The sequence below is a fragment of the Hibiscus syriacus genome, unplaced genomic scaffold, assembly GCF_006381635.1.
Source record: "Hibiscus syriacus cultivar Baekdansim isolate YM2019G1 unplaced genomic scaffold, ASM638163v2 tig00005929_pilon, whole genome shotgun sequence".
In the NCBI taxonomy this organism is placed as follows: Eukaryota; Viridiplantae; Streptophyta; class Magnoliopsida; order Malvales; family Malvaceae; genus Hibiscus; species Hibiscus syriacus.
This window is the reverse complement of record NW_024062071.1, coordinates 963,833-991,555: the sequence shown is the minus strand read 5'-3', so window position 1 is coordinate 991,555 and position 27,723 is coordinate 963,833. Positions and strand designations below refer to the sequence as shown.

Genomic DNA, 27,723 nt, shown 5'->3' with positions numbered 1-27,723 from the left:
CATTATCAATTCAAGCACTATATCTTTCAACATGTAAATATTGATTAAACAACAGATTTTATATTCACATTAATGTGATATGTACTTTATAGAATTATTAGAAATTATACCGTCTCAAAACAATGAATTATGATAATAATAAAGAAAGTAAATATATAATAATAAAAAGTTATCATTATAAATCATTTAATTTTCCGGATTATGGAATGCGGTCAAATGGTTGAGAGTTATCTTTGAACATATATCATCTTGTATTTACTCCAAATTAATATGAATTTTAAAAGTTTTTCCTTATCACAAGTAAAGAAAGTTTCTCAACTAAAAAAAGATTAATTATGTATTTAATCACTTAAATATCACTTTAGTTCTGTTAGGTTATCTAATTATTTGTTTTTCAAAATCTTCACCAATGTTAGATTTTGATTTCATTTTTATCATCTATTGTTAAAAATTAACATAACTATTGACTTAACATTTTTATTTTTTTCATTGATTATGTGGTATTACCTTATGGTGACATGTTAATATTACCGTTAATTTTTTAACAATTATTGATGAAAATACAACAAAAAATGTATTGTAAGTGATGATTTTGAGAGAAAAAACAAGTAGTTTGGTGACTAAAATTAACCACGCCAATAATTTGGTTACTAAATATCTAGTTTACCCTATATTTTATTCAACTTGAATTTTTAGTGCAATTCTTTTTGTAAATTCTATCCTAAAATCGATTCTTTAATTTTTTTTAAATTTAGTCAATACTTTATTCTAAAAATACTTTTATAAAAAATAAAATTATAAATATATATATAAATTGTATATAATATTTAATTTTAATAAATTATAATTAGGACAAAATTAATATAATATATAAGTTACAGTGACCAAATATGTAATTATATAAAATATTTTAACAACCACATCAATTTCTCTATTAAATATTAACGACAAGTAACTTAATTGAATGTATTTAAATAATTGAGTGATATGATTGACAAAATTTAAAAATGGTGGCCAAAATGAAAAATGGCAATACTTAGGTATTTATCATTTATTTTAAATAATTTACCTTTAATTTTTTTAACTAAATTATAATTATACTTCGAGTCATTTAGAATTTAAATTTTTATAAATTAAATTAATAGTACTTATCTTTAGTGGTGTTTGTCATAAAATTTTCCGTATATACATTAAAAGGAGACAGAACGAAGCCATGTTCTATATAAATTATTTTTCAATTGTGACCCTAGGAGTATACGTAATATATAGTTTCAATATTCAAAATTAAGATGTCACGTCGGCTCAAAAATGTTAAGTGGCATTATCATTAGAGGAATAAATATGTGTTGTGTTTCTTTTTAATTAATTTTTTTAAATAACATTTCAATTAGGGAAGGCAATGGGTTGGGTTGGGTTTTTGGGCCACCCGACTCGATCTGAGAAGAAAAGGTCCTCCATATGTGATTCGATCCGACGAAATTAAGGTTTAACCCGACCCGACCCGAATATATGACTTAGAAATCCGACCCGAAATAATAAAAAAATATTTTTACTCAAAAAAAAATAGTGACTTAATTGAAAAAAGTTATATATAGAGGGGTATTATTGTAATTGTCCCTAAATATATAGGGTAAAATTATATATATATATATATTTTGATTCGGGTCGAATTTTTTTCACCCTAAACCCGACCCGAACGTGAATTTTTTTTAAAAAAAATCTTATCCGATCGGGTCAGATTGGAACTCGATCAGATTCGGGTTGAATTGCCATCCCTAATTTCAATGAGGCACAGTTTGTTAAAAATACAAAGGATAAATCAAACTGATTTGCATTTGAGTTGCAGAACAAGGATAGGTTCTTTATGAGCTGTGTTATAATGACGAGGAAATATGAGTATAGTATATATACATCTCTCTTAAAGATAAAATTTAATTTAAATTTTATATAGTCCGTACTTGAAAAGCTTTGATATTTTCATTTTCTAAAAAAATATAAAAAGTAAATAAAATGCTAAAAGCACCCAAAGGAGGAGGAATATATTTATTTTTTTCAAACAAAAAACAGTAGGAAGCATGTGAAATCGGATTTTAGCGACAAGAGAAACATACACTTGTCCTAGATAGAGCTGGGCCACGTCTCGTATGTTAAAACCACTCAAAAGGGTTGATTAATGTTAAATTTGATCGTTGATGGTCGATGATTTTTTTTTCAATTTCTAAATCAATTAATTAATCGAATTAATTAAAATTATTAAATATTTAATATAGCGTATATATTATTTAGATTTATGGGAGTTTAAATTTCGGTTTAATTTAATTAATCGACTGAATTAATTAAATAAATAAATAATATTAAATATTTAATTTATAATATATATTATTTATAAATTTGGATTAATTAAGTTAAACGACCAATTAACCGAACTTAGTTCAGTTTAATTGAATTTTGAAAAAAAAACAATTTGGTTAAATATTAAAGGATATTTTGATTGAACGGTAAATTATGATTAACATTTTAAATTATGTATATTTTCTTTAAATAATATTTTGATTTAAATTTAAAAACAATAAAAGTTTGCATTAAATAAAAATATGCAAGCCTTGTTTTACAATAAATTCAATTATGTTGTGAAATCTTTGAGATCTATTTTTTTTAATGTTGAATTTTTAATTAGAGGAAGAAAGGGGCGAGAGAAGAGGCATAATCATAAACGACAGGAGAGATGGGAGAGTATGTCACATGCCCCCACTAAGTGGGTTGAAAGGCCCAAAGAGTAGGGTCCATTGGACGTTCCTCTCTCCCACCACCCCACGTGACACCGTCACGAGAAAGATGAAAGCCCCCAGTGACGCACTCCACTTGCTCTCCACTAACCCTATTTTTTCTTTGGGCTGCTTGAATGACCATCCAACTATAGGATTTGTATCAAAATGGATATCATTTTTAAAATTGTATCAGTACGAGCACTAAATTATTTAAATAATTTCAATATAACCACCTGTATATTCAATCAATTTGGTCCTAATTTTAATTTAATTTACTAAAATAACCATACAATCAGGAGGTGGCATGATACCAACCCCATAGTCGATGGTCATTTAAGTAGTTTACACTTTTTTCTTTTTCCCTCCTATAAAATCTATCCAATCATGCTATTTTATTTTCTTAATTTTTTTCATTCACAATATTTTTAATATTTAAATTTTTTATTTTACTTACAAAATATAATATTCCATCCTCCTAATTAATTAATAGTTAATAATATGTAAATTTATTTGATTTTATAGTATTCTATTTATTATATCAATAAAGATACAGCAAATTTTAAAATCAGCAGATAGATTTAAAACATAAAATATTAGGGTAAAATACACAAATGATACTCAATAATAAGATATTATTTAATAAATAATATCTTATATTTGATGACCATTTGTATATTTTACCCAAAAATATTAATATTTTATTTAATATTATTTTTATAAATATGATACTAAAGAAAAAGTTCACAAAAAAATCATACGTCTAGTAAATTGCCGCTGCCCAATTCCCTCGACGGCACTACAGAAGATAAAAACGGAAAGGAAGAGGGGACCCCACCGCACGAGATGAGGACAGCTGAACGACAGGGGATGGGCGCACGTGAGTAATTGCCGATTTCTCAATCATCCCGTCTTACGTGTTTGTCTCACGTGCTACTCGAAACACGTAAGACCCACAGTAAATTGAATATACGTAATTTTACAATTATTTAAACGTATGTTTAATTTTTTTTTTAATTTTGATTCTTTTTTATTCGTAAATTATTTGAATATGACTATCTGATTGAATTTAAATTAAAAATCTCCTTTTATATTTAAATTTGTTAAAATTTAACATTTGAATTCATAAATTATTTAAATTTGTTAAAATTTAACATTTGAATTCATAAATTATTGAAATTTAGAGCAAGTAAAAGACAATATATGTTCAAAAATAACTTTCAATTATTTTATATTAAACGCTCACACCTCTAACATTATATGTGTTCGAACCTATAACCTCAACAAATAAAAACAATTCTTTTACCACTGAGGTTACTTAATTCGTATTAAATTTAGAGTACTTATGAAAAATAAATGGCGAATTCCACGCCATCTTAGTTAGATCATCTGTCACTTTGTACATTCTCGAGATACAAAACGAAACAACAAATTTTAATTTTAATTTCAATTTCAATCAATAAGAACTGCAAAGTAAGAGAACATAATATTACCATATTATACGTCTTAATGATAATCTCGTGCAAATAGTACATAGCCCCTCTTAAATATCCCAAAACTTAGCATCTAGTACCGAACATATCTCGATGGTCTTCGAGTAGTCGATTATCCAATCTCTCAACTCTCAAGTGTGATCGTAAAAGACCTTTCTCAATTTTATTATTATTATTATTATTATTATTATTATTATTATTATTATTATTATTATTATGCATGGAAACAGATAAAACAGAAAGCTACATTAGCTAGTCACTCTATTATCTGCAGACGGTAACTTCCCTGTCGTAGTCCACTGCAACGGCCTCCGGTGGATGCTGGTAGAACCGAATTCCGAATTCTGCCGGTCTAGCAATCTTCGCCATTCCATCGGCAATAGTATTGCCTTGTCTCGGATGTTGGAAAACTATCCTCCAATTTCCCTTTGATTAAATCCACAATGGGTGGAACCAGCGATGAGCTTCCCCACCCACTTCCTTCCTCCTTCAACACGTTAATTGCTTCCCTACAGTATGTTTCAACAATAACAGCTGGTAGTGGCAAATCCCAGGCCACCTTTAAGCCTCTAAATTTAAATATATTTTTTATCTTTCTCGAATTTGGTCTGAAAATTTAATTAAAAATTTATTTGACTCAAATTAATACTATAACTTTTATTTTTTCCACAAATTTTATAATCAAAATAGAAAAAATAAATAAAATTAACAGCATAAGATTAAAATACAATTTAAATTGATACCAGGAATTTTTTATATTAAAAAAATTATATGCAATAAAATATAAATACGCAAAATAAATATTTCTATAATCATTTTAAAGTGGGAAGTGTTATTCTTAAACTCAATTTTGATTGAGTTCAAATATTCTTAAAAATCAATTGGATCCATTCAAAACTTTGATTTTATTTAAAATAAATTATTTTATTTAAAATAAATTTTTTATTTGATCGGGTCGTATCAAAATTTGTCAAGTAAGATTTTTACTTTGAGATTTTCTTAAAGTGTTATAAAAATAATTATAACAACCTCGCACAAACCAAATTATCTTAATGGATAAATGAATTATTGTTATTCTTATAGGTCTCAGATGTTCAAGTACCAACAATTTGCAGTATGAATGATTGAGCGTTATTTATCAAATAATTAAAATATTTAGAAGATATATTACTTTATAATCATCATAACTTAATCAAAAAATTATAATAATACCTATGGTTGCAAGCAATGTAATTAGAGATACACATGGGTCGAGTCAGATTTTCGGTCCACCCGACCCGATCCAAAAATTATAAATCTTCAACCCGACCTAAAAAATATATGCATTTTACACAACCCGAACCGACCTAATTTTCTTAGATAAAATCCGAATACGACCCAACCGACCAGAAATAATATGTTCAGTAAAAAATATTATTATTATTCAATAAAAATAGGGATCTAATTGAAAGAAAAATAATATATAGATGGGTATTATTGTAATTATTCGTAAATATATAAGATAAAATTATAATTTTTCAGGTCGGGTTAGATATTTTTCACCCTGAAACTGAGTCTGACCTGACCCAAACATAACTTAAAAAAATTGACTCACCTGACCCCGAATTTTTTTTAAAAATTTGACCCGATCGAGTCTGGTTAGGTCGGATTCGATCCCATGCCCATCTCTAAATGTAATCCACTACAACTATAATCAATTGATATTTTAATTAAAAATAATTATATAAATATATTTAAATTATTAATTTAAATAATAAATTATAATTTTTTATTTAAATTATTAATTTAAAAAGTCATATATATATATATATATATACATTTATTTTGTTATTCACGTTCTTGTAATCTATATTTATTCTTTCCAACAATCTCATCTCTCAATCTCAGAACTAACTTTTTTTTCTCCTTTTAATTACAATTGCAAAACGTTGCTTCTAAATTGAGTAGGTATGTTCGGCCGAACACCCCAAAAAAAAAATCCGGAGATAAAGAGGAAACGGGATCGCGTAACATCGTGGGGTTGGGCCCCGCAATCATAACATAATGAGTTGGCCACGTGATTCGGGAGGCCAAGGAAGACACGGCGGACATTTTTAATCACGTGATACGATGCGGATTCCACGGGGAAACTGACATCTGTCCGTTTCCAAGAGCACTTTTCTAAAAGTAATAATAAAACCTCACCCAATCATATTTTTAGAACCAGACCGGTTAGCGAACCGACTATGTTATCGGTTCATTGGTTCAATCAGTTGAATCGGTTCTATCAATCGAAAGAATCGGACGACGTCATAATTATTTAAAAAATTAAATAAAAATATCAAAAATATTTAATAAAAAATAATTTTTTATATCACAAGTCATATTCAAAGTAAGTCATAACATATATAAGTTAAAAATCATAAAATCAAATGAAACAAAATAATTCAAATTAACTACAACATAATATTTAAGGTAAAACATATTAAATAATAAATATAATTATATAACTATAATTAAAAAATAAATTTAGGGCTAAAAAAATCATAACAAAATGATATTGTCTGGTTTATTATTTTTTTTAAAATAATCTCACATGGCTAAGAAACATAGAAGAGCATCCCAAAAGTCTAAAGAGTAAAAATATGAGAACAAAACAATCCCACATGACTAAGAAACATAGAAGAGCATCCCAACTAACTTCTATAAATAATATAGGTAATTTGACATTCAAAATCATGGAGCATTTTGGTGAGCATTGAGTGAACTATTCTTTCACTTCAATCAAGCTCGAATTTTAGGCTTCAATCGAGCTTCTAAATTTTTTTTGAGTTTAAGTCTTTTCGAGTTCAAGTTTTAATATTATATTTTCGAGTTCGAGTTGAACTTAATAATTTTTAGCTTGTGAGTTTGAGTCGAGTTGAGCTTACTTTTAAAGTTTTCAAGCTCGAGTCGAGCTCAGCAATACTCGAGTTCAACTTGGCTCGTTTAACAAACGACGTTGTTTGGTTTAATTTTTTAAAAAAATAAAATTGGTGGTTTTTCCCGGCTTTTTTCGATTTTCAGCCGGTCTGGTTCGAATGGTTCAACGATTCCGGCCGGTTCACTAATAGCGGTTTAATCGGTGTAGATTGAACCGGACTAGGCAGCGATTTTCAGTTGAACCGGACGATCGGATCCGATTTTCAAAACACTGCCCCAATTATTTTGGCCAGATTAAAAAATAAAATAATAGGTTTTATTATTTATCGATTGATTAATCATGAGTAAATTGTATCATAAGACAAAGGAAGCAGAAGAAGAAAACATTGTTAACTGATCCCTAAACGGATTCCTTTGCCAAGGGAATGTCCATGTTAGGGGGGGGGGGAACTCTGCGTTAATAAGATCAAAGTTTTTCGTTGAAATGTGTAATTAAAGACAACTTAGTAAGTGGGCAAAAGGTTAAAGGAAAAGACAAGTTAAGTACTGTCCGGTTGAGATGTTTGCGAGCTTACTTTTGCTTCTTCCATAATTTTTTTATTGATATTTAATTATTAATTGAAATGTATTATTAAAATGTATAAAAAAATTGCTATAAATTGGTGCCATTATTCATTATTTTAGGGTAGAGTATACAAATGATTCTTTATTATAGGATATTATTTTATTTGGTCATAACTAAATGATCCTTTGACTATATATATTACTTTTTTTTATGTAGCTTGACTATTAAAAATTATAAAATGACCACTCTGATTATTTATTATGTTTCATACTCATCATTTTCGTTAAAAATTGATGATAGTTTAAGTTATACGTTAACATGATGATTGAGATATGATAGTCTTTGAGATTTTGCGATCAAATTTTAGCATATCACAGTCAGTGGATTAACATTCAGCTCACAATAATGTTAGTTTTTAACGGAAAATGATAAGTTTAGAACATAATGAATAGTTAAATGGTCATTTTGTAATTTTTAAGAGTCGAGGAACTTGATAAAACAATATCATATAACCGGAGACCATTTGTGTATTTTTGCCCTTATTTTTATTATAAATAAATGGAGAAATAAAGAAAAAGCAAAAGCATATATGTATACATGCACCTTATGTGCAGGCTCTTGAATTAGGGATCTTTAGTTACTTTATTTATTGTTTAGAGGTTGTTTAATTCATGTGATGTACTTCAATGGCCTTAATCTAGTAGTCGTAGTCCATAGTCGCATGCCAATAATAAATTATAAAAATTATATATTTAATTCATTTAATTGGTTTTTGTATATATAATGTAAAAGATTCCAATTGAGGGATAATGGATAACCATGCAATATAATATGTATATATAAAAAATATAAAGTTACTTGTAATTATTAGCCTCGTTGTCAATGATAATTTAATCCATTTGTACAGCCAATTCCTTTAACTCGAAATCTATTATCAACTTATCCAAAAAAAAACTATAATAGAAAATAAATTTAAAAAATAAATTATTGTATTATTATAATTATATATACTATTTAAGATTTTGAGATTTTATATATATTTGTGAAAAAAATTATAATTTATCATTTTTTTGGTGAATATTGTAATTTATCATTGATTATATTAATAATTTTATTTTTTATATAATAATTTGTAATGTTTAATTTCTTTACATAAATTTATATATTATTATATTTAATTTTTATTTTTTTATAATTTACTCATTTTTATTTTTTTAGTTGCCCTCCAGTTTCAGTTTTCAAAGCTTCGTCCTGACTAATTTGGAGCGACTTAGGTCGTATGTCTGGCTTCGGTAGTGAGTCTCCCAATGAAGATTTTATACATACACAAAAACTCAAACTTAAAACATTACTTAAGTTAAATAAACTAGTTGGTATTTACTCGTCTTTATTATTACAATAACTTTTAACTTTTTTTTCATAAAATCAAAAGCTTTGTTATACAAATACAAAACTATTGTTATTTATTTATTTCTATCGTTGGAAGCATGAAGTGAAACGTGGTCGAGGAAAACTGCACGTGAGCGGAGGGGGGTCAACTCACGTGGCCCACCCTATATAATCTGTGACGACAACCGTGAAGGTGACCGCACATCACCTTTCACGTTAACAACAATCCATCCTCACGTGCTCTGTTCTCCATTAATCATTAATACTTATTTCTTTATTCCACTAATTAATCTCTAATCACAAACAAATTACATTAATTATGATATTAATAAAAATATATTAAATACGATTATGATATTATAAAATAAATGAAAATTAAACTAGTTTTCATATAAATATTAATAAACAACCATTTAATGGCTAGACTCATAAGTTTATATATCTATTTTTTTTAAATTCTAATATTATAAAAGTTATATTATTTAATATTTTATTAAACGAATCAAACAATCTCAGTGATTAAAAGTATAATTGTTAGCTCATATATCCTAAATTCGAACATCAACTACTATAGGATATCTAAATGTTATTATTAAATGATTAATAATAATTAAAAATAATAATATTACTTGTAATAAAAATTATTTTATTAGACGACATTTGATGTACTACCAACTCCTAGACAATGACTGCATTGCATGTGACTTATTTTATTATTACTTTTTAACCCCATTATCTAAACGTTTTTAATTTCTTTTCTATGGTTAATTTCAAAGTATACCTTTTCCCCGAGTAAATATAATATTTATATGCATATTTAATAAGATAAATAAATGATCATTTTTTATATTTAGTCAATTAGGATACATACCTAACTAATTTTAAAAATAAAATAAAAATCAATTTTGTTTGTATATATTTCTGTTATTTTATTTAATAAATTTGTTTACCATATTTTAAATATATTTATCTATTTTTAGTATTTTTAGAGATTGAATTTGACGTTATATATTTTAAGTAAGATTCATTTGATTATTTTAATGATTTAATTTTGATTTAGGTTCCCATATATATTTTTATATTGATAAATGTTCGCAATCAATTTTATAGGTATATTTGACTCGAATCTGATGGGTTCTGACTCAATTGATCCAATACGAATATCTTTTTAATTTGAGTTCAGAATAAGCCAAGTTTTTTGAAGGATAATGTCATATTAAGTGCATGTTTAAGGTAAAAAAATACTTAATCTAGCTCAACTTGAAAATAATAATATAATTCACCTTTATATATTTAAGGATAATTTCTATAATACATCTCTCAATATTTTTTTCCGATTAGGTCACTACTTTTCCAAATATAAATGAAAATTATATATATATATATAAGGCAAAGAGCGTACTTTTACCCAAAAAATTGAGTCGAGTGTCAAGTAGGTGAAGCTTTCCTAAATTCGAGTCAAGCGACGGTAGAGGAATATTATACTCAAGTCAGTTTAATGAGTGAAAAATTCAGTCGGATCCAACCCATAATCATCTTAGTTGAGTCAAGTATTTTTCATTATTAAATATTTACATATTATTTAATTACATATTATATAATAAATAATAACAAGTATAAACTACAATCATATTAAAATATAAGGTATTGCTCATCAATTACGCATAAACAAAATTAATATATAATAATTAGTTAGATAATAAATAAATCTAGATTTCTTACTATTTTATCCAAATAAAATTTATATATATTGAAAAGAAATGTGTTTTTGAAAATTACATACAAATCCTTCTCCCCCAAGCAAATCCCGTTTGTATTCCCTCTTCCTCGTCCTCCTCCAGTTCCTCTTCCTCTTCCTCTCTTGATTTCAAGTTCCAGGGAACTGGAAATTAAGTACGGTAAACACTAAAACTTGAACTTTTCTGCTCGAGTTATGAGATTTTTTGAGTTATGGATAGCTCGGTTTATGTTATCTGCTCTCTGCATCTCATCACTCCGCTAGATTTAGTTTCTGTTTACGATCCGACTGCTTGTTAATATCGTCTGGTCTCATACTCTCGCCATGTTTACTTTGTTGAGGAGGAGATTTTTTTCCCGAACCTATCGGTAGAATTTGAAATTCTGGCTTCAAGCTCGTCGGAATTCAATTCATTGAAATCGCCGTAGAGTTTTGATTTTTCGCTTCCTGTAGGTTTCATAGATTGTAATTGTAGTTTCTGATCCAAAAAAAAATCCGCTGCCGATTTGCCATCGTCGATGGAGCTCCCTCAATCCCGGCCTTTCGGAGCTGAAGGTAACATATATATTACTACGTCGTTTTCGTTACTATTATTATTATTTTAAGAGTGCAAATTCGAAAAAGAATAGTGTAGAGATTTTTGCTTTATCGATTTGTGTTGAATCTTGAAGAAATTATGAATTAGAAGGCTTTTTTAAACAAATTTTCTTCTGATAAACAGGAAGAAAACCAGCGCATGACTTTCTGTCACTGTACAGTCATTCAAGTATCCAACAAGATCCAAGGCCACCTTCTCAAGGTAATTTTTTTTTAAAATTTAAGATCCCGAAAAAGAAAAAGAAACAAACAAATCGATTTTCTACTACTGTTTGTTTTATTTTTTTAAATTTCTTTTCAATTGAGTTAATATAATTTGATTCCTAATACTAAAAAAAAGTATTGTATTACATAAATTTGAAAGGGGAGAAATAATTAAAAAAAAAAAAGAAAAAGAAAAAAATAGAATAGAATAGAATATCTTTTCAGTTATGTTTTAAAGCTTGTTTGTGGCCATCTTTAGAGTTGTATTAGGGACCATGATTCAGAGTTGTGCACGTGACTAATTTTTTTCTCTTCACGAATGAAAAGCATGGGCCACTTAAAACTTTTTGTTGGGTCCATATATGAAATTAAATTTTAGTAAAAAATATAAAAATGAATAAAATATATTTTTATCATGCAAATTATTAATATATTAAACATGATAATTTTATATCAAAATACAAAATTCGTACTGTAGGTGATTTGACAAGTCAGGTGATTCATATCGCCACCAACTTGTCCCTGTATACATTGCACGCGCGCTACGGAAAAAACATTTTTTGTATAAATTAATATTACTATAAAATGAATATTGAAATTTCGATAAAAAAAAGTTTAAGTAGAAGTACTTTAGATTGTATTTTGTTAATTGAAATGTAATTATCAAATTTAATACATATAAATATCTATTAATTGAGGTCTTGAATAATTATTCAACACCAACCCAAATAGCTTCATGAAAATGACTTCCTCGTGAAGCTGATGCGGATGGAGTAGGTCAACAATTCTAAACTAATCCATTTTTTAGCTGTAATTTGAACCCCTCTTTTCTCAGTTATTATATCTTAAGTGCTTAATATTATTTGTAGCACATTTCTTCTAGAAGATAAAGTAATCCATGAAATTAAATCCCAATCACTAAAGGTATCATGTTTGGATCTTAATATATATGAATTATAGAATAAGGTCTATATTTGTGTCTAAATGTGCAGGCGCATACCTCAAGACTCGTGATTTCTTACAACTGGAACAACAAGGGAATCAAAGTGCCAGGAAGGGAACAACGGTCGAGGTAGCGGGTGATGAAAAGCCACCACCGCCGCCGGTGGAACGTATTCTTCCCGGAGGGATTGGAACTTACAGTATAAGCCACATTTCCTGTTTTAATCCTCGGGTCCCAAAAGCAGAGGGAACCGTATTCACTGTTGCTGAAGGAAGTAGTAAGGAGAGAAACGACGAAAACTCGAACTGCAGTTCTTACACTGGAAGTGGTTTCACTTTGTGGGAAGAATCTGCAGGAAAAAGGGGAAAGACAAGGAAGGAGAATGCCGAAGAAACATCTTTTATAAGAGGTAAAAATTTTCTCACTTCATATATATGTATCATTTTTCTAGTACATAGCGATGCATGAATTAGGATCTAGTCACTACTTGTATTAGTGCTTCTTCGGTTTTAGAGCGAGTGTCATATAAAATTATATGTTTGATACGATTATATTAAATTTATATCCCGTCGTATTTGCATGCATGCACATATATATATCTGCGCTAATGTTAAATATGTGTCCCTTGTATTTGCATGCACATGCATGCACTGGTAGTTACATATGTTTCCAATTGTTGATGAATTTTGTGTTCTAGTCATTTTGTTCCTTGCGTGTGCCAAATCAGAATTAGCATTTCATATTCGTCATAAAATGCTGTTATGCTCGTTTACTTTATATAAACTTTGGCGGCTACTTCCGACAGAAGCGGCGGGGAGGGTGGGGCAGTGGGACACGACGTCGTTGGAAAAAGGGTCACAGTCGTCTACCAACAACCATCCCAAGAGTTTCAGCTGTCTCTCTTCCTCTCAGTTAGTCATTATTTGCTCGCGTTTATTTATTTATCTTATTTCTGGGTTATAAGTTAACCAAAAGGCTGAATTTGGGATCTTATTATCAGGCAATCATCGAATCAGAAAAGGCAAAGCTTCATGGAAATGTTAAAATCAGCAAAGGATAACTCGCTTGATGATGATTTTGAAGAAGATGAAGATTTTGTTCTCAAGAAAGATAATTCTACCTCCACCCATAATATAGGTAATCCGACCACCTCTCCTTTATATCCATATCTAAAACATTCATGTATTCATCACTTACTTTTAGATCTAAGTAATTAGGGGTGTACCAAGCTTGAATAAACGAGATTGTGTTCGCGTCCGTTTGTTTATTTTCGAATGTGTTTGGTTCGTTTAACGTTCGTGAAATGTTCGTTTAACGTTCACGAACAGGTTTGCTTATATGTTTGCCAATATGTTAATCATAGTGAACTTGGATAAAAATGCAATGTGCTTTCTTCTGACGGTATTTAGATCTAATAATTTTATTTATTTTCACAGGAGAACTGAGAGTGAAAGTGGACGGAAAGAGTGCACCTGATCAGAAGGCCAATACGCCAAGGTCGAAACATTCTGCTACCGAGCAACGGAGGAGGAGTAAAATTAACAATAGGCAAGCATAACACTAACCGGCTTCACATTTGTGGATTTTGAGATTACAAATTTCACCATTACATACTAAAATCTAGCTACTCTTCTGCAGATTTCAGATGTTGAGAAATGTCATTCCAAATAGTGATCAAAAGAGAGACAAAGCCTCATTCTTATTAGAGGTACATAGATCCCTTGTAATAGTTGTTGTTTTCTCGATCTTCGATTTCGAAGTTTTAAAACCATGTTTGTTCGATTCGATCTTTCCATAGGTTATCAAGTACATTCAGTTTTTACAAGAAAAAGTAAACAAGTACGATGGATCATATCAAGGATGGAGCAGTGCACCATCAAACTCGATACCATGGGTAACTATGAATTGCACATCCACTTTATGTTACTTAGGTTTGAGTGAGTATCGAATATGAGTACGTGTCTGACCATCTGAAAATATATCGACGTTGGAGCAACATAGCAGATGATTTTGTTTTGTTGTAATAGTTTTCGAGTATTGGTATTTGTTCAATGACCGACTGATCATACACCTCAACTGGAACAGAGAAGTAACAAGAGGCCTACAGAAAATTACGCTGATCAGTCTCGAGCCATAAACGGTATGCCCGCTCCTTCCTTAGTGTTTCCCGCAAAGTTGGATGAAGGAAACAACACTGTCACCCTGACCATGCTTGAAAGTGCAGAGAACCCGATCAAACCTCCTAATACAAGCAGAGCTACTACAACTACTACCTTCAGAGCAATGGATCTTAGCCCGGGAATGATGAATAAAACAATTCCCTTTCCCGTGTCACTACAGCCAAACTTCTTCAACTCTGCTCACAACACCGTTCCAGCAACTCAAATTGCGCCTAGGTTGCCATCTTATGCAGAAAACAGTGCATTTCAGCCTCAAACTATTCTGTGTCATAATGGATCATGTACTACCGATGGTTCTCTTCCTAACGAGAAGCCAAAAGAACAAGAGCCGACAATCGAAGGCGGAATGATTAGCATCTCAAGCGTGTATTCGCACCGGTGAGTTTTTTTTCCTTCTTTTTAATTTTTTTATGCATTTCTGCTGTTAGATGATTTGGAAAGTATCATGGACATGTCTTGTCGAATGAGTGCCAATGCATACAGAATGGAGATCCTCAACTGAAAAATACATTCAGAACGTATTTAGATCAAGCTTCCCCTCCCCATTTTTTAATGCACCACTATGCTCTCAGCATATTGGCCTCTATATCTGCTCCGAATCTTCTCGGCGTACTTCTTTTTGACACATTCGGATATGTTATTTGCCTCTGTTTGTACAGGTTGTTGAATACGCTAACACAAGCTCTACAAACTTCTGGATTAGATTTGTCTCGTGCCAGCATCTCGGTGCAAATCGAGCTCGGGAAGCGATCGAACAGTCAACTGACGGCTCCTACGTCGACTCATAAGGTTGTTGGCCATTTCTACTACCCTTCAAATTTTCCATTTTTTAACAAACTTTTAGCATAATTAGTTTGATATCATATCGGAAAACACCACTAAATCCGGCCTAAACTTCCACTGTTTTCCTATTTTTGCTCTTAGGACACGGCGGCTCCCTCCGTAAATCCAGGGAAGACACGCCCTAGAGTTGGATACTGTGAGGATTCTGAACAACCTTTAAAGAAGAAGCTTAAAATATGAAAATTTCTAGCTTGACAATTTTACAATATTATTATAAATTCTATTACTATTATTAATGTACCTTCGTAATATCCGGTTGAATTCGTCGATCACTAAATCGGGTATCGATGATTATATTAAAATATAGATTAATTATTCTTTGGCGGGGGTACTGTGCCCTAGTTCAAGGATTGTGCAGTCGCCTAATCAGTCAGTCGCCAAGATAAAAGATCCGTAGTGTACATGATATCTTGATTCAGATGATAAGTGTCGAATACTAATATGTATAAATAAGGGTATTCAAATTTCTTTTTTTCTTTTTTATGATTTGAAGAAATATTTGAATACGAGTCGTATACGAATATTGACGTTATATATATATATGTGTGTGTGTGTGTGTGATTTGTCGTATGGATGTTGAGAAGCTGCTGCTTTTCATTGAAGGCTTCCATCATCTGAAGCTCCATGTTCTTACTATTATTTGTCGAACATATGATATTTTAGTGAGATTCAGCTCTCTTATTGGAAACCATATGCCTCAAAATGTCTCGACTGCAAAAAATTCAGTACCTGTATACATGGAGTTTTAATGTTTTTTATTCGTTTATTTAATTTATAGATCGATTAATTTAAATTAATTTAAACTAAATATAGAGGGATTTATTATAATTAGCAACATTCCTAATCTAATTTGTTTCATTTACAATATTAGCTTGACTAATTATTATTTTTTTAATAGTTTGGAGTGGTTGCAAGATAATATTAATTTATAACTTTCTTAATATATTGACAATGCATACAAGCACTTTGTAGATGTGACTGTTCAAACTCAAGACGTATAGAGAGAGTAATCTTCTCTTTTATCATTAAACCATTTAATAAGTTCTTAATTCAGATTTATTAATTATTATCCTTTGGCACTTTTCTTCTAAAAATCTAAGATTGATTATAATAAAAAATAATTTAGACTAAGCAAATTAAACGCTGTAATTTTAGATTGGGATGTTAAGTGAGAAAGCAAAATAATATTGGAAAAATCAACATCATTGTTAGGCCAACCCGTCCTTTCGTAATAAAATATATAGTTCTCTTTAATTTGTTATTATTTATAATATTTAAGATAATATAAATTTATGATTAAATATAAATTAAATTTTAATTCAAAAAGTTAGATAATCTAAACATTATATAAAAAATAAAATTTGAAATTTAAAAAATGTAAAAAATTAAAAATTAAAAATTACTTTAATATAATGTAGATTAATTACATGGATCGAGTGAAGTGATACTAGTGCAGTTTAAAAAATTTAAATTCAATCGGTAAATAATGAGACATTTTAAAATATTTATATATTTTATAATAAAATTTTAAAAAAATAAATTTAAACTATGTCTGCAAGCAAAAATATTCTCAGCCAGCCATATCCAGTCCGGGTGGCCATGGAAAGGTATAGGGTTAGGACAAAACAAATTCATTCAATAATTATAATTTTCTGTAAAATTAATGATTTTACATTGTAAATAGATTTTATCCCATATATATATATATAGACACGTGTACATACATATGGTAGAACGTTTAAAAAGCCTTGGTAATGCAAGATGAAGTATAACTGTAAGGGACTAACCTTCCATGAATCCGGAGTCCCCATAATCCAAATATAAACTTGCATTCTCGTGTAGAAATACCTTTTGATCTGTACTGATATTGCCCTATAATGGCACTGCAGCTCTTCTATACACGCTCAGCATTATTTCATATACTTAAAATCTGTGTCCTCCATCGGCTTCGCGAAGCCCTCTTGGGGTTTCTTCGAGCTATTCCGTCCCCGATCTTCACCACAACTGCCTCCTTTGAAGGAAAACCTTCATTAATGTCGCTTTTGTGGAGAGAAACTACCTTTAAGTTTCAGGTATGATGCACACTCTAGAAAGAGAAAACACCCGTAAATGTAACATATCCCCGGGGAGAGAGATCACGAGCATTCTTCTGGATTCGCATACAAGTAACCCTCCTTCTGTATTACAAATCCCACGAGAGAGATATCACGAGCTACTTAGTTGACCATATTGTTGTTGCAGGCATTCCTCTGGATTGGCATAGAAGTAATCCTCTTCTTTAGGCCTGTCCGGGAACACCGACCTTTTCGTCGGTTGCCCCTTGCGATTTTCATGAGATTTCTTCACGGCGTCCGAGAACTCGTCCCAACTTAGAGATCCGTTATTGTACTGGTCTATCAAATCTACCAAAATCCTTCTGTCCAACAAAATTGTCTGCTTGAACCCCAGATACCTGTAGGAGCATTCACCACTAAATTGTTGCCATTTACCGAATATAGCTTCAACTATGAACAATAAGAACATACTCTAGAACTATAATCATTCGAGTGGAGAAAACCGTAGAAAAAGCATTCTTCAAAATTGTTAGTCGTCGTTCATACTTCAAAAAATATCATATTCATAAATCTAAGAACAAAATAGGCGGAAAAAGAAGAACGAAAAAGTTTGGCAATGATTTCGAGCTAGAAACAAACTATTATCCCTTTCTAATGCTAGAGATAAAATTTGATATATTCGAACGAAGTTGAAGTTGAATTTTCAAAATTACTCGTCTCCTTTGACAAACAAACGAGCATCGAATCATTAAATAATTGCAAGAAAACCTTTCTGAACATATTAAGAGCAAAGCAATACCTGCGATGGCCTTGAACAACTTTAGCCATGTTTCCATCATACGTAGGAATAAAAATATCACTCTCCAATGAAACAAGATAGTCTAATGCAGCCATCTGGGAAGAATGATTTTGAAAAAAACCGAGGTCCGACGGCTCCAACAGAGTCTCCTTTCTAACCTGTTTTAACAAACGAAAGGCCAATTATTAAAACGTGACCAGGAAAAAGCAACCAAGTTTGTTGAAATTTTAGTTACATACCAATTTTGGATAAGCAGCAGCAAGGTCTGCCAATCTCCTCTTTCCACAGTATATTTCACCAGCTGCAATATAGATTTGGTAACTGTTGTCAATGTCCAGCGCCGTCAAAATAAGGGTGGTTTCCTCGGGCGTCAAGGGGCACAAACCATCTTTCCTTTTCAACTCCGAATTTATTATTTTTTCTTTCCACCAGGGATAAGCATATCTGTCAAAAATGATGGTGTGATGAGTGAGATTAAAGTTTAAATTTAGGCCTCTGGGTCAGTAAATTGCCAAAGATGCATGAGCAGCTCACCTCATTCTTGTCAACTCGTCCACCTCTTCATCATTGCAACCTTGGGTACAGCCAGAAAAAGCTAACATATCCATTTCATATCGAAGGTGAAGTACTATGAAAGGTCCATTTTGCCTCAGAAGCTTAACAACTCGTTTACCTAACTCCTCAATCTGAGGAGTGAATCTTAAAGCATTAAAATTTACACGGCATCGCAGCTTCTGAACATCTAAACTCTGTCCATTGTTGGCAAGTCGAGCATCAGTTCTATTCAAATGTACAACTTTATACTTCCGTATCAGAGGAAGAATCTGCACGAATAGATGCATATGAATTTAGAAATGTGTTAGGAAGTAAAAGACTGGGAAAATATAAGAACGTTTACAGAAGGGAAGAAAGAATCAAGCTATGTTATAGTGTCTGTACAAGTTAAAGTTGAATAAACGACCCGAAAATGACTAAGAATTAACCTGGTTATGATAGTAGGACATATCCGACCAGCTAATTGGCGGCATCGAATACACAATCCCCATTTCCACTCTCCTCTTAAGCCTAGGAGGCAACTCCTTCAATATCCGAACCTCATCTCTCAGTGATGTAATGAAATGATTCACATCAAATATATCTTGAAATTCACTGGCATGCCAAGTAAAGAACATTTAGAAGTAAGAGCTATGACACGAGTTCAAAAAAGTCCCGAGTTCAAATCTATAAATCCAACATCTTCAATGATATGAACAAATCTTAGTTAACACACCTGGGATCAGCCCAGAAGGATGTTTTATCCAGCTCCGGGACTATAAGCGTGACATTCAAATATCTTGCAATGGTAACCATGTCACAAATCTGTCAAGCAAATCCCAAAAAACACAAAAGACCAAGACATCAATTTCCACATAGATTACACCCCAAAAACAACTGATGAACTTAGACAATCTAGAAAGAAATTAAAAGGGGAAAAAACCATGTTTAGTGTAAGTTGTTAGAGTACTCACTGCTGCTCGCATTTGATTGAGACCTCCATTACATGAAACCATCAAGTATCCATTGTTCTTATAAACCCCTATAGTCGAGAAATACAAGTGTTATATCATTTTAGGATCTAAATTCCAAAACCAGCAAATTTTAAAGCACATACCAATGATCCCTAAAACTTGAATGACAAATAAGAATGCATGTAAAGACAACAATTTATCTGCATAAAAGTGAATCCCATAAGTAAAAAGCAACTGAAAGAAGATATCGAATTTCAAGCAAACTTGTCCAAAACAAGTAAGAAAACCATATAATTCGAGAAAGCTGAGACACTTGATCTAAACATTAGGTAAACATCAAATTTGATATGAATTCAAACCGCATCATTATATCAAAGGAAATGCACTTCTGGAGCTCGCAAATTTGTCGAGCAAAGAGATGAAAATCTGTCAATTCCATTGCGTACAAAGGTTTTCCATATTTCCAGAAGAGAATTAGCTCAATTTATTCTCTAATCTAACCAAACAAAATTGTATAATAACAAAAACAACGTTCGAAATTAACAGAGATAAATTGTTTATTAAAAAGAAGAAGAGGGGAAATTACTTTTGGGAGGAATAACACGGGCGGGAACGGAAGGAACTTTGTCTTCAATGGCGGAAACGGAAGAATCCTGGCGAGAGAAACAGGAAGGGCAACCCTTAAGGACGCTAGGTCCCCATGTCTCTCCCAAGGTCGTTAACTGTACGATGCAAGTCCAAAGCAACACCGATATAGCGGCGCGTATGATCCACAGCTTCATTCTCGAACCTTTTATCAGCTTATCTGTTCTCTCCCCTCCGCTTGCTCCTCCTCCTCCTCCTCCGCCGCCTCTCATTACTCCAATTCTCATCCCTCCGTTTTTCCCAATCCCGTCAGCACTGCACGTTTCCAGCAACAACCTCAATCTCCACTGTCCTCCTAATATACCTCCCCTAATACGAATCCGCTTTGCTCCCTCCAAATTTCATCAATGCAGGTTGATTTTCAGCACTAACTTCCCTTATTTCCTTTTTATTTCAGGCAAAAACAAACTAACCTAACAGAATCTGGAAAAACAGACAAACAAATATATATTCACAATCAACGAGATCCAATCTATTTTCCTTTTCGCCTCAAATTCTAAAATCAAACTCAGTAACTCAACTAATCCAGTCCCACAGATGAACTAAATATAAAAAAGAAAAACACACACACAAATCAACAAAATAAATTAAATTCCAATTCCCCGACGAGATGAATGAAGATTTTTGAAATGGTTAAACTACTAAAAGATCCCTCAACTTGCTTTTTTTCATTAAAGAGTATCAGGTTAATAAATTATCATATACTTATGTGATCCGTTATCATAATTTTTTTTAGCACGAACTGAGTGACTCTATTGGTTAAAAGGGATATTTGAAGTTCGTAGATGTCTCGGATTCAAATACTAGTGATTACAGTATATTTTAGTATTCATTATCAAATGACTGAAAGTTTTTAGAACAAGTACTACCCTCTGTAATCACAATAGATTAATAAAATAAATTCTTTTTTAAAAAACAATTTCAATTTATCATTACATAACTTAATTGTTTATTTATTTAAAATATTATCTAAGTATACATTAACATTATAATGTAGATGGATCTATGCCGATTTTTTTTTTTTAATTTGGATAAAGAATCGAACTCAAATATCTTATTTATCAATTTTTTATCTAAACCATAAAAAGCAAATCGCTATCGATTGATGTCTTCACGTTTATTTTTGACAAAAAAAAAAGGTGAATTGTAGTCAAACAATATTTTTCTGGTTTTTTATTCTATTTAATTTAACTTTTATTTCAAATAAAAATATAATTCGTTGGCTGCGAATCGAAAATTAAGGACTTATCCGGATCTTTTTAAATGAAGAACCAAATTTGAAGGGTCTACCTTGTATTATTATCTTTTTTATGAATATTTGTCGACTAGGGTTTGGTGTTGAGTGCATTCCTATGGGATTACAAAACATCTGACCAATTGCATGCCAGGTTGTTTGGTGTCCAAGCGGGGCCCACCTCCCGCTACGGCGATTATTTTCCGGTGGCGAAAGCGCACGCGATGCCGTCTCGGCAAAGTGGAGGTTCACCAATCGCCGTTAGATTTAGGCGTTGTTTGATGCGCCGACAATTTATCGTGAGAATTTCATTTCGGTCATTTTTTTAAAAAAAATAGGCACGGACCGTTTTATTTATTATTTTGAAACTATTTATTAACTTAAATTAAACTAAAAAAATTGAAGGCATGACCCTTACTATGGTATACTTAGCTCGAGTATCTTTAGAATTCATACATTTAGACGTAATTTTTTAATTTAGATTTTTACCGGTCATGATGTATAGAAATAAATTTTCAACAAACTCATGTAATAAATAAAATTTAAAATTTAATTATTAGATATATTTAATTTGTCAATCGTGATAATCTAATTGTTAACACACATCAGAAACTATTATAAATATTTTAATTTAAATGGAAAAAAGAATGAATCGTATGTAATTGGTCGACCCTGTTAAATCTCCTCCTTTTTTCTCCTAATGACAAGTTATTCGACTGAGATTCATGCTTTGTCGGCTGCCATTTGTTTTACTATTGATCATGGTTGGGAGTATGTAATACTCATGCCCATACTCTTCTAAGATCACCATGCACTTCATATTCAGGAAGCACGATATCTCTTCTAAGATCACCATGGTTCCCATATATTTTATGTTAGCTGAGAATGTAATACTGATGCCCATACTCTTGCCAGTTGGGCTCTTAGAATTCGTGATGCTATTGTCTTTGAGTCTGTTTGTCCTGATATTATTATTATGGTTGTCTCTCATAATGTAAACTCCTATTATATTTAATTTAATTTGGGTACTTCTTTCCATTTGTTAAAACTTAGAAGAGTTTTTTAAGGAGATCGTGGAAATTTAAAAAAAATTGACAACCTATTTAAAATATAAAAATATCGATCAACAGTCATTTCAACATCAACCAAATCTTTTATCTCAATTAAAATAAATAAATTATTAACTATGAATATTTTAATTATATTTTATAGGCTTAAATATAAAAAAGTTATCAATGTATGTCTTTTGTTTTAGTTTAGTGCATAACATTTTTTTCGTTCCAGTTTAATGCCTAACATTTCATTTCGTAATTTAATTTATATCAAACCGTGACGGAATGTTACCATTAAATATTACCTGATATATTCATCTTCTTCCCTCTCTTGTTTGAGCGTCTTTTTTATATTTAAACCTATTTTATAATAACTACTAAAGAGGGGTGGTTTTTGTACGACTTTCAAATGCAATTCGATGATATTTTAGCCATTTGAATGTCATTTATATGTGATATAGCACTTAACCCCACAAAATCATGTCATGCCTAATATCTTCATGTGCGATTTTCCGTTCTCTTTCCGTCCTACTGTCGGTTCCGCCGTTAAGACGGCGTTCTGCGTGAGAACGGTTCACTAAATCGAAATGCCAAGTGTCAATATCACAACAGTATTCGACTTCCATCAGATTGCTTTAAATCAGGTCCGTGGGGTCCATCGACAGGGTGATTTACTACGGTCGTGCCCACAGAGAAGAAATATGTCTTTCATGACGCGCTGGAGGCAGCTGAGCGGTGTTGGTGGTTTGGTTTGGCTGCTCCTGCTCGGGAGAGAAGGAAAGAGGACCGTGGAATCCACGCGGATGGATGGCAATGGTTTAATACTATTCTTGCAGTTGTTGGCGGTTGTATACGTGGCGAGATCCTGAAAGTGATCCCGATTGATCTAGCTATGCTAAAGATAGGGCCAGGATCCTCTGCGACACTTATGGTAAGGATCACCATCATCCTTTTCTTTGAAAGATTTCACATCCTACTTGATGGATCTCAAGTGGGATCATGCTTGATTAGAGTGGACCCTTTTATTTTAATTGTTTAAAATTTAAAATTAAATATGTTAAATGGATATTGATTGAGAATTAACATGATTAATATTATTGTTAGTATAATATTTTAAGATTTCACATCTGATAGGGTGGATTTTTTTTATAAAAAATTTGGCATTGGATCGAGTTTAGTTGGATGGTGAAAATTTTTTGATCAAAAACAGTCCGAGAAAATAATGTAATTTCCTTTTTAAAAATTATTTTTATTTTAATTAAGTTCTTAATTTATATTAGGTAAGGTGAATTTATACTCTAAAAATTTGATAAAATAAATATACTTTACACTTCATTTACGCCATCTTTCTTTTGAGAATTCAATGAAAATAATATTTAATAAGCTGTTTTATTTTTGGCACCAACAATTAAGAAATGTTTTCTCTTGCTGCATCAAAAAGTAAATCACAAACTTCTGAGCAGTTTTAGTTAGATTTGTAATATAAATACCCTTATGTTTTGCAGAGATATACGGCGCCGTTTCGCTTCCAAATATATGTCTGGATATCTTCTTGTCGTTTCTATTCTACCGGGGATTGGTCGTTTATCCACAAGCTAAGTCATTACATTCTATTCTCTATTCTCTTTATTACTATTAACAAATTAACAAATCTTAACCACTCAATTGACCGTTACAAAAATTATATTAATTACATTCAGTTGTCGGGTTAACTAATGACTTGTTCGAATCAGAATAAAAAGAAATGAAGTGGTCTCTAGTTTGTTCCGTCATCCTACCCGATAAATTATTATAATTCGTTTTTAATAGAATCCTATGCATTCATGGATTCCGTCGTCCCCATCGCTTCTTGATTAATGCTTAGGTCTGAACTAAACTTTTGTTCTTCCTTAGTCATATTCCTCTTTAAATTTGTTTCTTCTTTTCTAAGCTTGTAGTGTCCTAGAAAATTTTCATTTTCGTTTGCATTTCAAGTTGATTTGGACGATCGACCTAAGTTTCATAGTCAAAAGTCACACAAATTGTTAAGTGAAATAGTAATTCCTTGACAATTTAATATCACTAACACCGTAACACGTTACAAGTTATTAATACTAAATATGAGATAATAGTTTATTTTTCAAATAGGGATACTAAGTGGTAGAGCTGGGTATATAGGTTAAGTCCCGCGGGTTACCCGTTTAACCCGCGGCTCATGCGGGTTTCGGGCCTAAAAAATTAAAATTCGTTTAAATTGCGGATTTTATAGTCCAGACCGTTAAACCCACGGGTTTAATGCGTATACCCGTGGGTAGTTAGCTTAATTTAATTATTATTTTTTAATTTATTTTATGTTTTACAATTCACATTTTTTATTCATGTTGTGCATGATTAAGTTTAATTATTGGTTGTTAATAGATCAAAATAGTGGAGATATTTATCCAAATCTTTAAAATTCAGATACGATTTGGTTCTTTAAAGAAACCAATAGCATCAAACCGTGTAATTCTAAATAAAAGTGGAGAGAAAATTCTGAATGTGTGTGTGAATTAATCCCCAATTATTCTTTTGCTCCCAGTAATCTACGCACAATACAACTATTTGAAATTTGGTTAAAACTGTTTTCTGTTTGTAAAAATATAAATTACAGTTGTAAAAGGGTTGAGGGTATAGATCAGTAACTAAAGCGAATCCATGGTGAAAAGACCATGTACCTCGTTTAGCATTTATTATGGAAAAAAAAATATCGACATAATTTAAAAAGTGTCAATACATTATGTTAATATATTTTTTAATTAATCGATATATTTCTACTGGTTACATTGTAAATTTACCTATTACATTATAATTATCGGTTTCGATGTTTTTGGGTCGATACTTTTAATAAATGTATCGACACTTTATACGTGCATCTCGTTTGACATTCATTTTGGACAAAAAGTATCGATACAACTTAAAAATGTATTGATACATTATGTTGATCTATTTTCTAATTAACCAACATATTTCTACCGGTTACATTATAAATTTACCAATTACATTATAATTATCGGTTTTGATGTTTTTGGGATCGATACAATTTTAAAAATTTATCTATTTTAACGGGTCGCGGATTAAATGGACGAGTCGCGGGCCTTAAAATTCAAAACCGTTTATGATTTTTGGCTTTTTAAATCGCTCCGTTTAAGCTCGCACCGTCAAAACCCGCGGACTAAACGGGCGGGTAGCCCGTATACCCAACTCTACTAAGTGGAGAGGATGAGTGAGGATAACTCTTCTCCTGTTCCTATATTTACATAATATTTTCGTATTCATCACTTACCCATCATCCACGACGAATAAGATTTTTAAACTCACACCTATTTATGTGGGTGTATTTTCAAATACATCCCCACACCCACAACCCAATTAGATATCCATTACCATCCCGTACCCATATGTACCCATTCATACTCGCCTGAAAACAACCTCACAAATTAAAATTTGAGAGTTTAAAATACTGATTCTAAAGATTAAAAATTCGAGATAGAAGAAACCACATTCTTCAATTCTAAAAATATTAATACACTAAAACTTGGTTAAATTATAAGTCGCGTCCTATAAAATCTTAATATTTATACAATAATCTATGAAATTATACATAAATTCATAATAGTCCAAAATTTATATAGTGGGTAGTTAGTGGACGGACGGATGCAGGGCAGGTAAAGTCTCAAACTCACCACCTACCCACTACTCACGACGGATGTGACTTTTTTATATCCACACCCATCTATTATCCACTAATCTAATATTCATCCCCGTCATAATTGATACCGGTACGGTGTGCAATCCACGAAATCTTACCGATCTTCTATTCCTATTCTCAAATGAACAAATTTTCCTTTTTACATGCGAAGTATTGAAATTCACGTGTAAATTCAAATAATAGTTTAATTGTTCAACTGCATGACAGAACATGCAAAATTTGTATTACAATAGATGAGGTTCATATCATAAAACATCTTTGGATCTCAAACAATATTTTCAAAGACACACAACGTATATTGTAACACCTTAGTCCAATTAGACCCGAAAATCTATTCATTACAATATCACACGGGACTATCGAAATAGTGACCAAAATTTTTCTTTTAAAACTGCTTGTAAATCTCTGAAATCTATAAATCTATAAAGTAATATAAAAACATAATAATAATAATATGGATTTACAAATAATGGAGAGCTCCCAAAATACATCCGCTAAATAATACAAAATAGGGAGTTTCAAAAGAGTTATGACTGAATACATAACAAGGTCCATAACAATACATGCCCTAAAGATGACTCAAGACGTACTCTGAAAGGTCTCTAGAAATCTGAATCTACTGCACTAGAATATATATATATGATGACGATAGCTCCCCACGTCCTGTACCCTAAGAACTTACATACGAAAACACATTCCGAACGTTGAGCATACGAGCTCAGTACCTCGCTGAAAATTATATTATATTATATTATATTATATTATATTATATTATATTATATTATATTATATGCATTCACTAGATGAAGTGACAAGTGGCACATGTTTGAGTAAACAACTAATGGACTGCTAATCGTGGATGACATGATGGTGCGGTTGAGGGATTATGCATTTCGGAGCTTACGCACCCCTCTAGCGTTACCGAAGCACTATCGGGTACTCATTGGTGAGATCCAGAATTCTGCATCGGAATGTACAATCACCGACTTACTCCATCGAGTCTTGGGGCATATGCGCCCAGTCGACTACTGTAGTGCTATAACACTTACTTGGATCCCCTAACTGTCGTATTTATGCTAAAAGGAA

General features: G+C 31.3%; 2 protein-coding genes across 4 annotated transcripts; one reads left to right on the top strand and one right to left on the bottom strand.

The window, feature by feature from the left end:
- Positions 1 to 10,999: 10,999 nt before the first annotated feature.
- LOC120200220 (transcription factor BIM1-like) lies at positions 11,000 to 15,856 on the top strand. 2 transcript variants are annotated; one of them, XM_039201120.1, is made up of 12 exons: positions 11,001 to 11,406; positions 11,573 to 11,650; positions 12,645 to 13,004; positions 13,401 to 13,506; positions 13,596 to 13,732; positions 14,032 to 14,143; positions 14,234 to 14,303; positions 14,394 to 14,489; positions 14,681 to 14,735; positions 14,820 to 15,153; positions 15,435 to 15,564; positions 15,700 to 15,856. In XM_039201120.1, the coding sequence occupies exons 1-12, from the start codon at positions 11,370 to 11,372 to the stop codon at positions 15,796 to 15,798; spliced, it is 1,614 nt and encodes a 537-aa protein (XP_039057051.1). In that variant the 5' UTR covers positions 11,001 to 11,369; the 3' UTR covers positions 15,799 to 15,856. The 2 variants fall into 2 exon arrangements, with proteins under 2 accessions (XP_039057049.1, XP_039057051.1); XM_039201118.1 differs by having other exon boundaries at positions 11,000 to 11,406; positions 14,681 to 15,153.
- A 1,940-nt stretch (positions 15,857 to 17,796) lies between these two features.
- Positions 17,797 to 21,220, bottom strand: LOC120200219 (rhamnogalacturonan I rhamnosyltransferase 1-like). 2 transcript variants are annotated; one of them, XM_039201117.1, is made up of 9 exons: positions 21,188 to 21,220; positions 20,566 to 21,032; positions 19,980 to 20,047; positions 19,742 to 19,830; positions 19,455 to 19,620; positions 19,006 to 19,295; positions 18,711 to 18,915; positions 18,472 to 18,629; positions 17,797 to 18,070 (listed from the first exon to the last, which is right to left on the bottom strand). In XM_039201117.1, exons 2-9 carry the CDS (start codon positions 20,849 to 20,851, stop codon positions 17,824 to 17,826), a joined length of 1,509 nt encoding a protein of 502 aa, XP_039057048.1. In that variant the 5' UTR covers positions 20,852 to 21,032; positions 21,188 to 21,220; the 3' UTR covers positions 17,797 to 17,823. The 2 variants fall into 2 exon arrangements, with proteins under 2 accessions (XP_039057048.1, XP_039057047.1); XM_039201116.1 differs by lacking the exon at positions 21,188 to 21,220 and having other exon boundaries at positions 20,566 to 21,175.
- Between the last annotated feature and the right edge of the window lie 6,503 nt (positions 21,221 to 27,723).

Excerpts from the sequence above, each read along its gene's own strand:
- LOC120200219 (XM_039201117.1), bottom strand. The coding sequence starts at position 20,851 with ATGAGAATTGGAGTAATGAGAGGCGGCGGAGGAGGAGGAGGAGGAGCA. Across the intron at positions 19,621-19,741 it reads TCCTTCTGGGCTGATCCCAG|TGAATTTCAAGATATATTTG; the intron begins GTGTGTTAACTA and ends TTGGCATGCCAG. Across the intron at positions 18,071-18,471 it reads GTTGTTCAAGGCCATCGCAG|GTATCTGGGGTTCAAGCAGA; the intron begins GTATTGCTTTGC and ends ATGCTCCTACAG.
- LOC120200220 (XM_039201118.1), top strand. The coding sequence starts at position 11,370 with ATGGAGCTCCCTCAATCCCGGCCTTTCGGAGCTGAAG. Across the intron at positions 11,407-11,572 it reads CCGGCCTTTCGGAGCTGAAG|GAAGAAAACCAGCGCATGAC; the intron begins GTAACATATATA and ends TCTGATAAACAG. Across the intron at positions 13,733-14,031 it reads TACCTCCACCCATAATATAG|GAGAACTGAGAGTGAAAGTG; the intron begins GTAATCCGACCA and ends TTATTTTCACAG.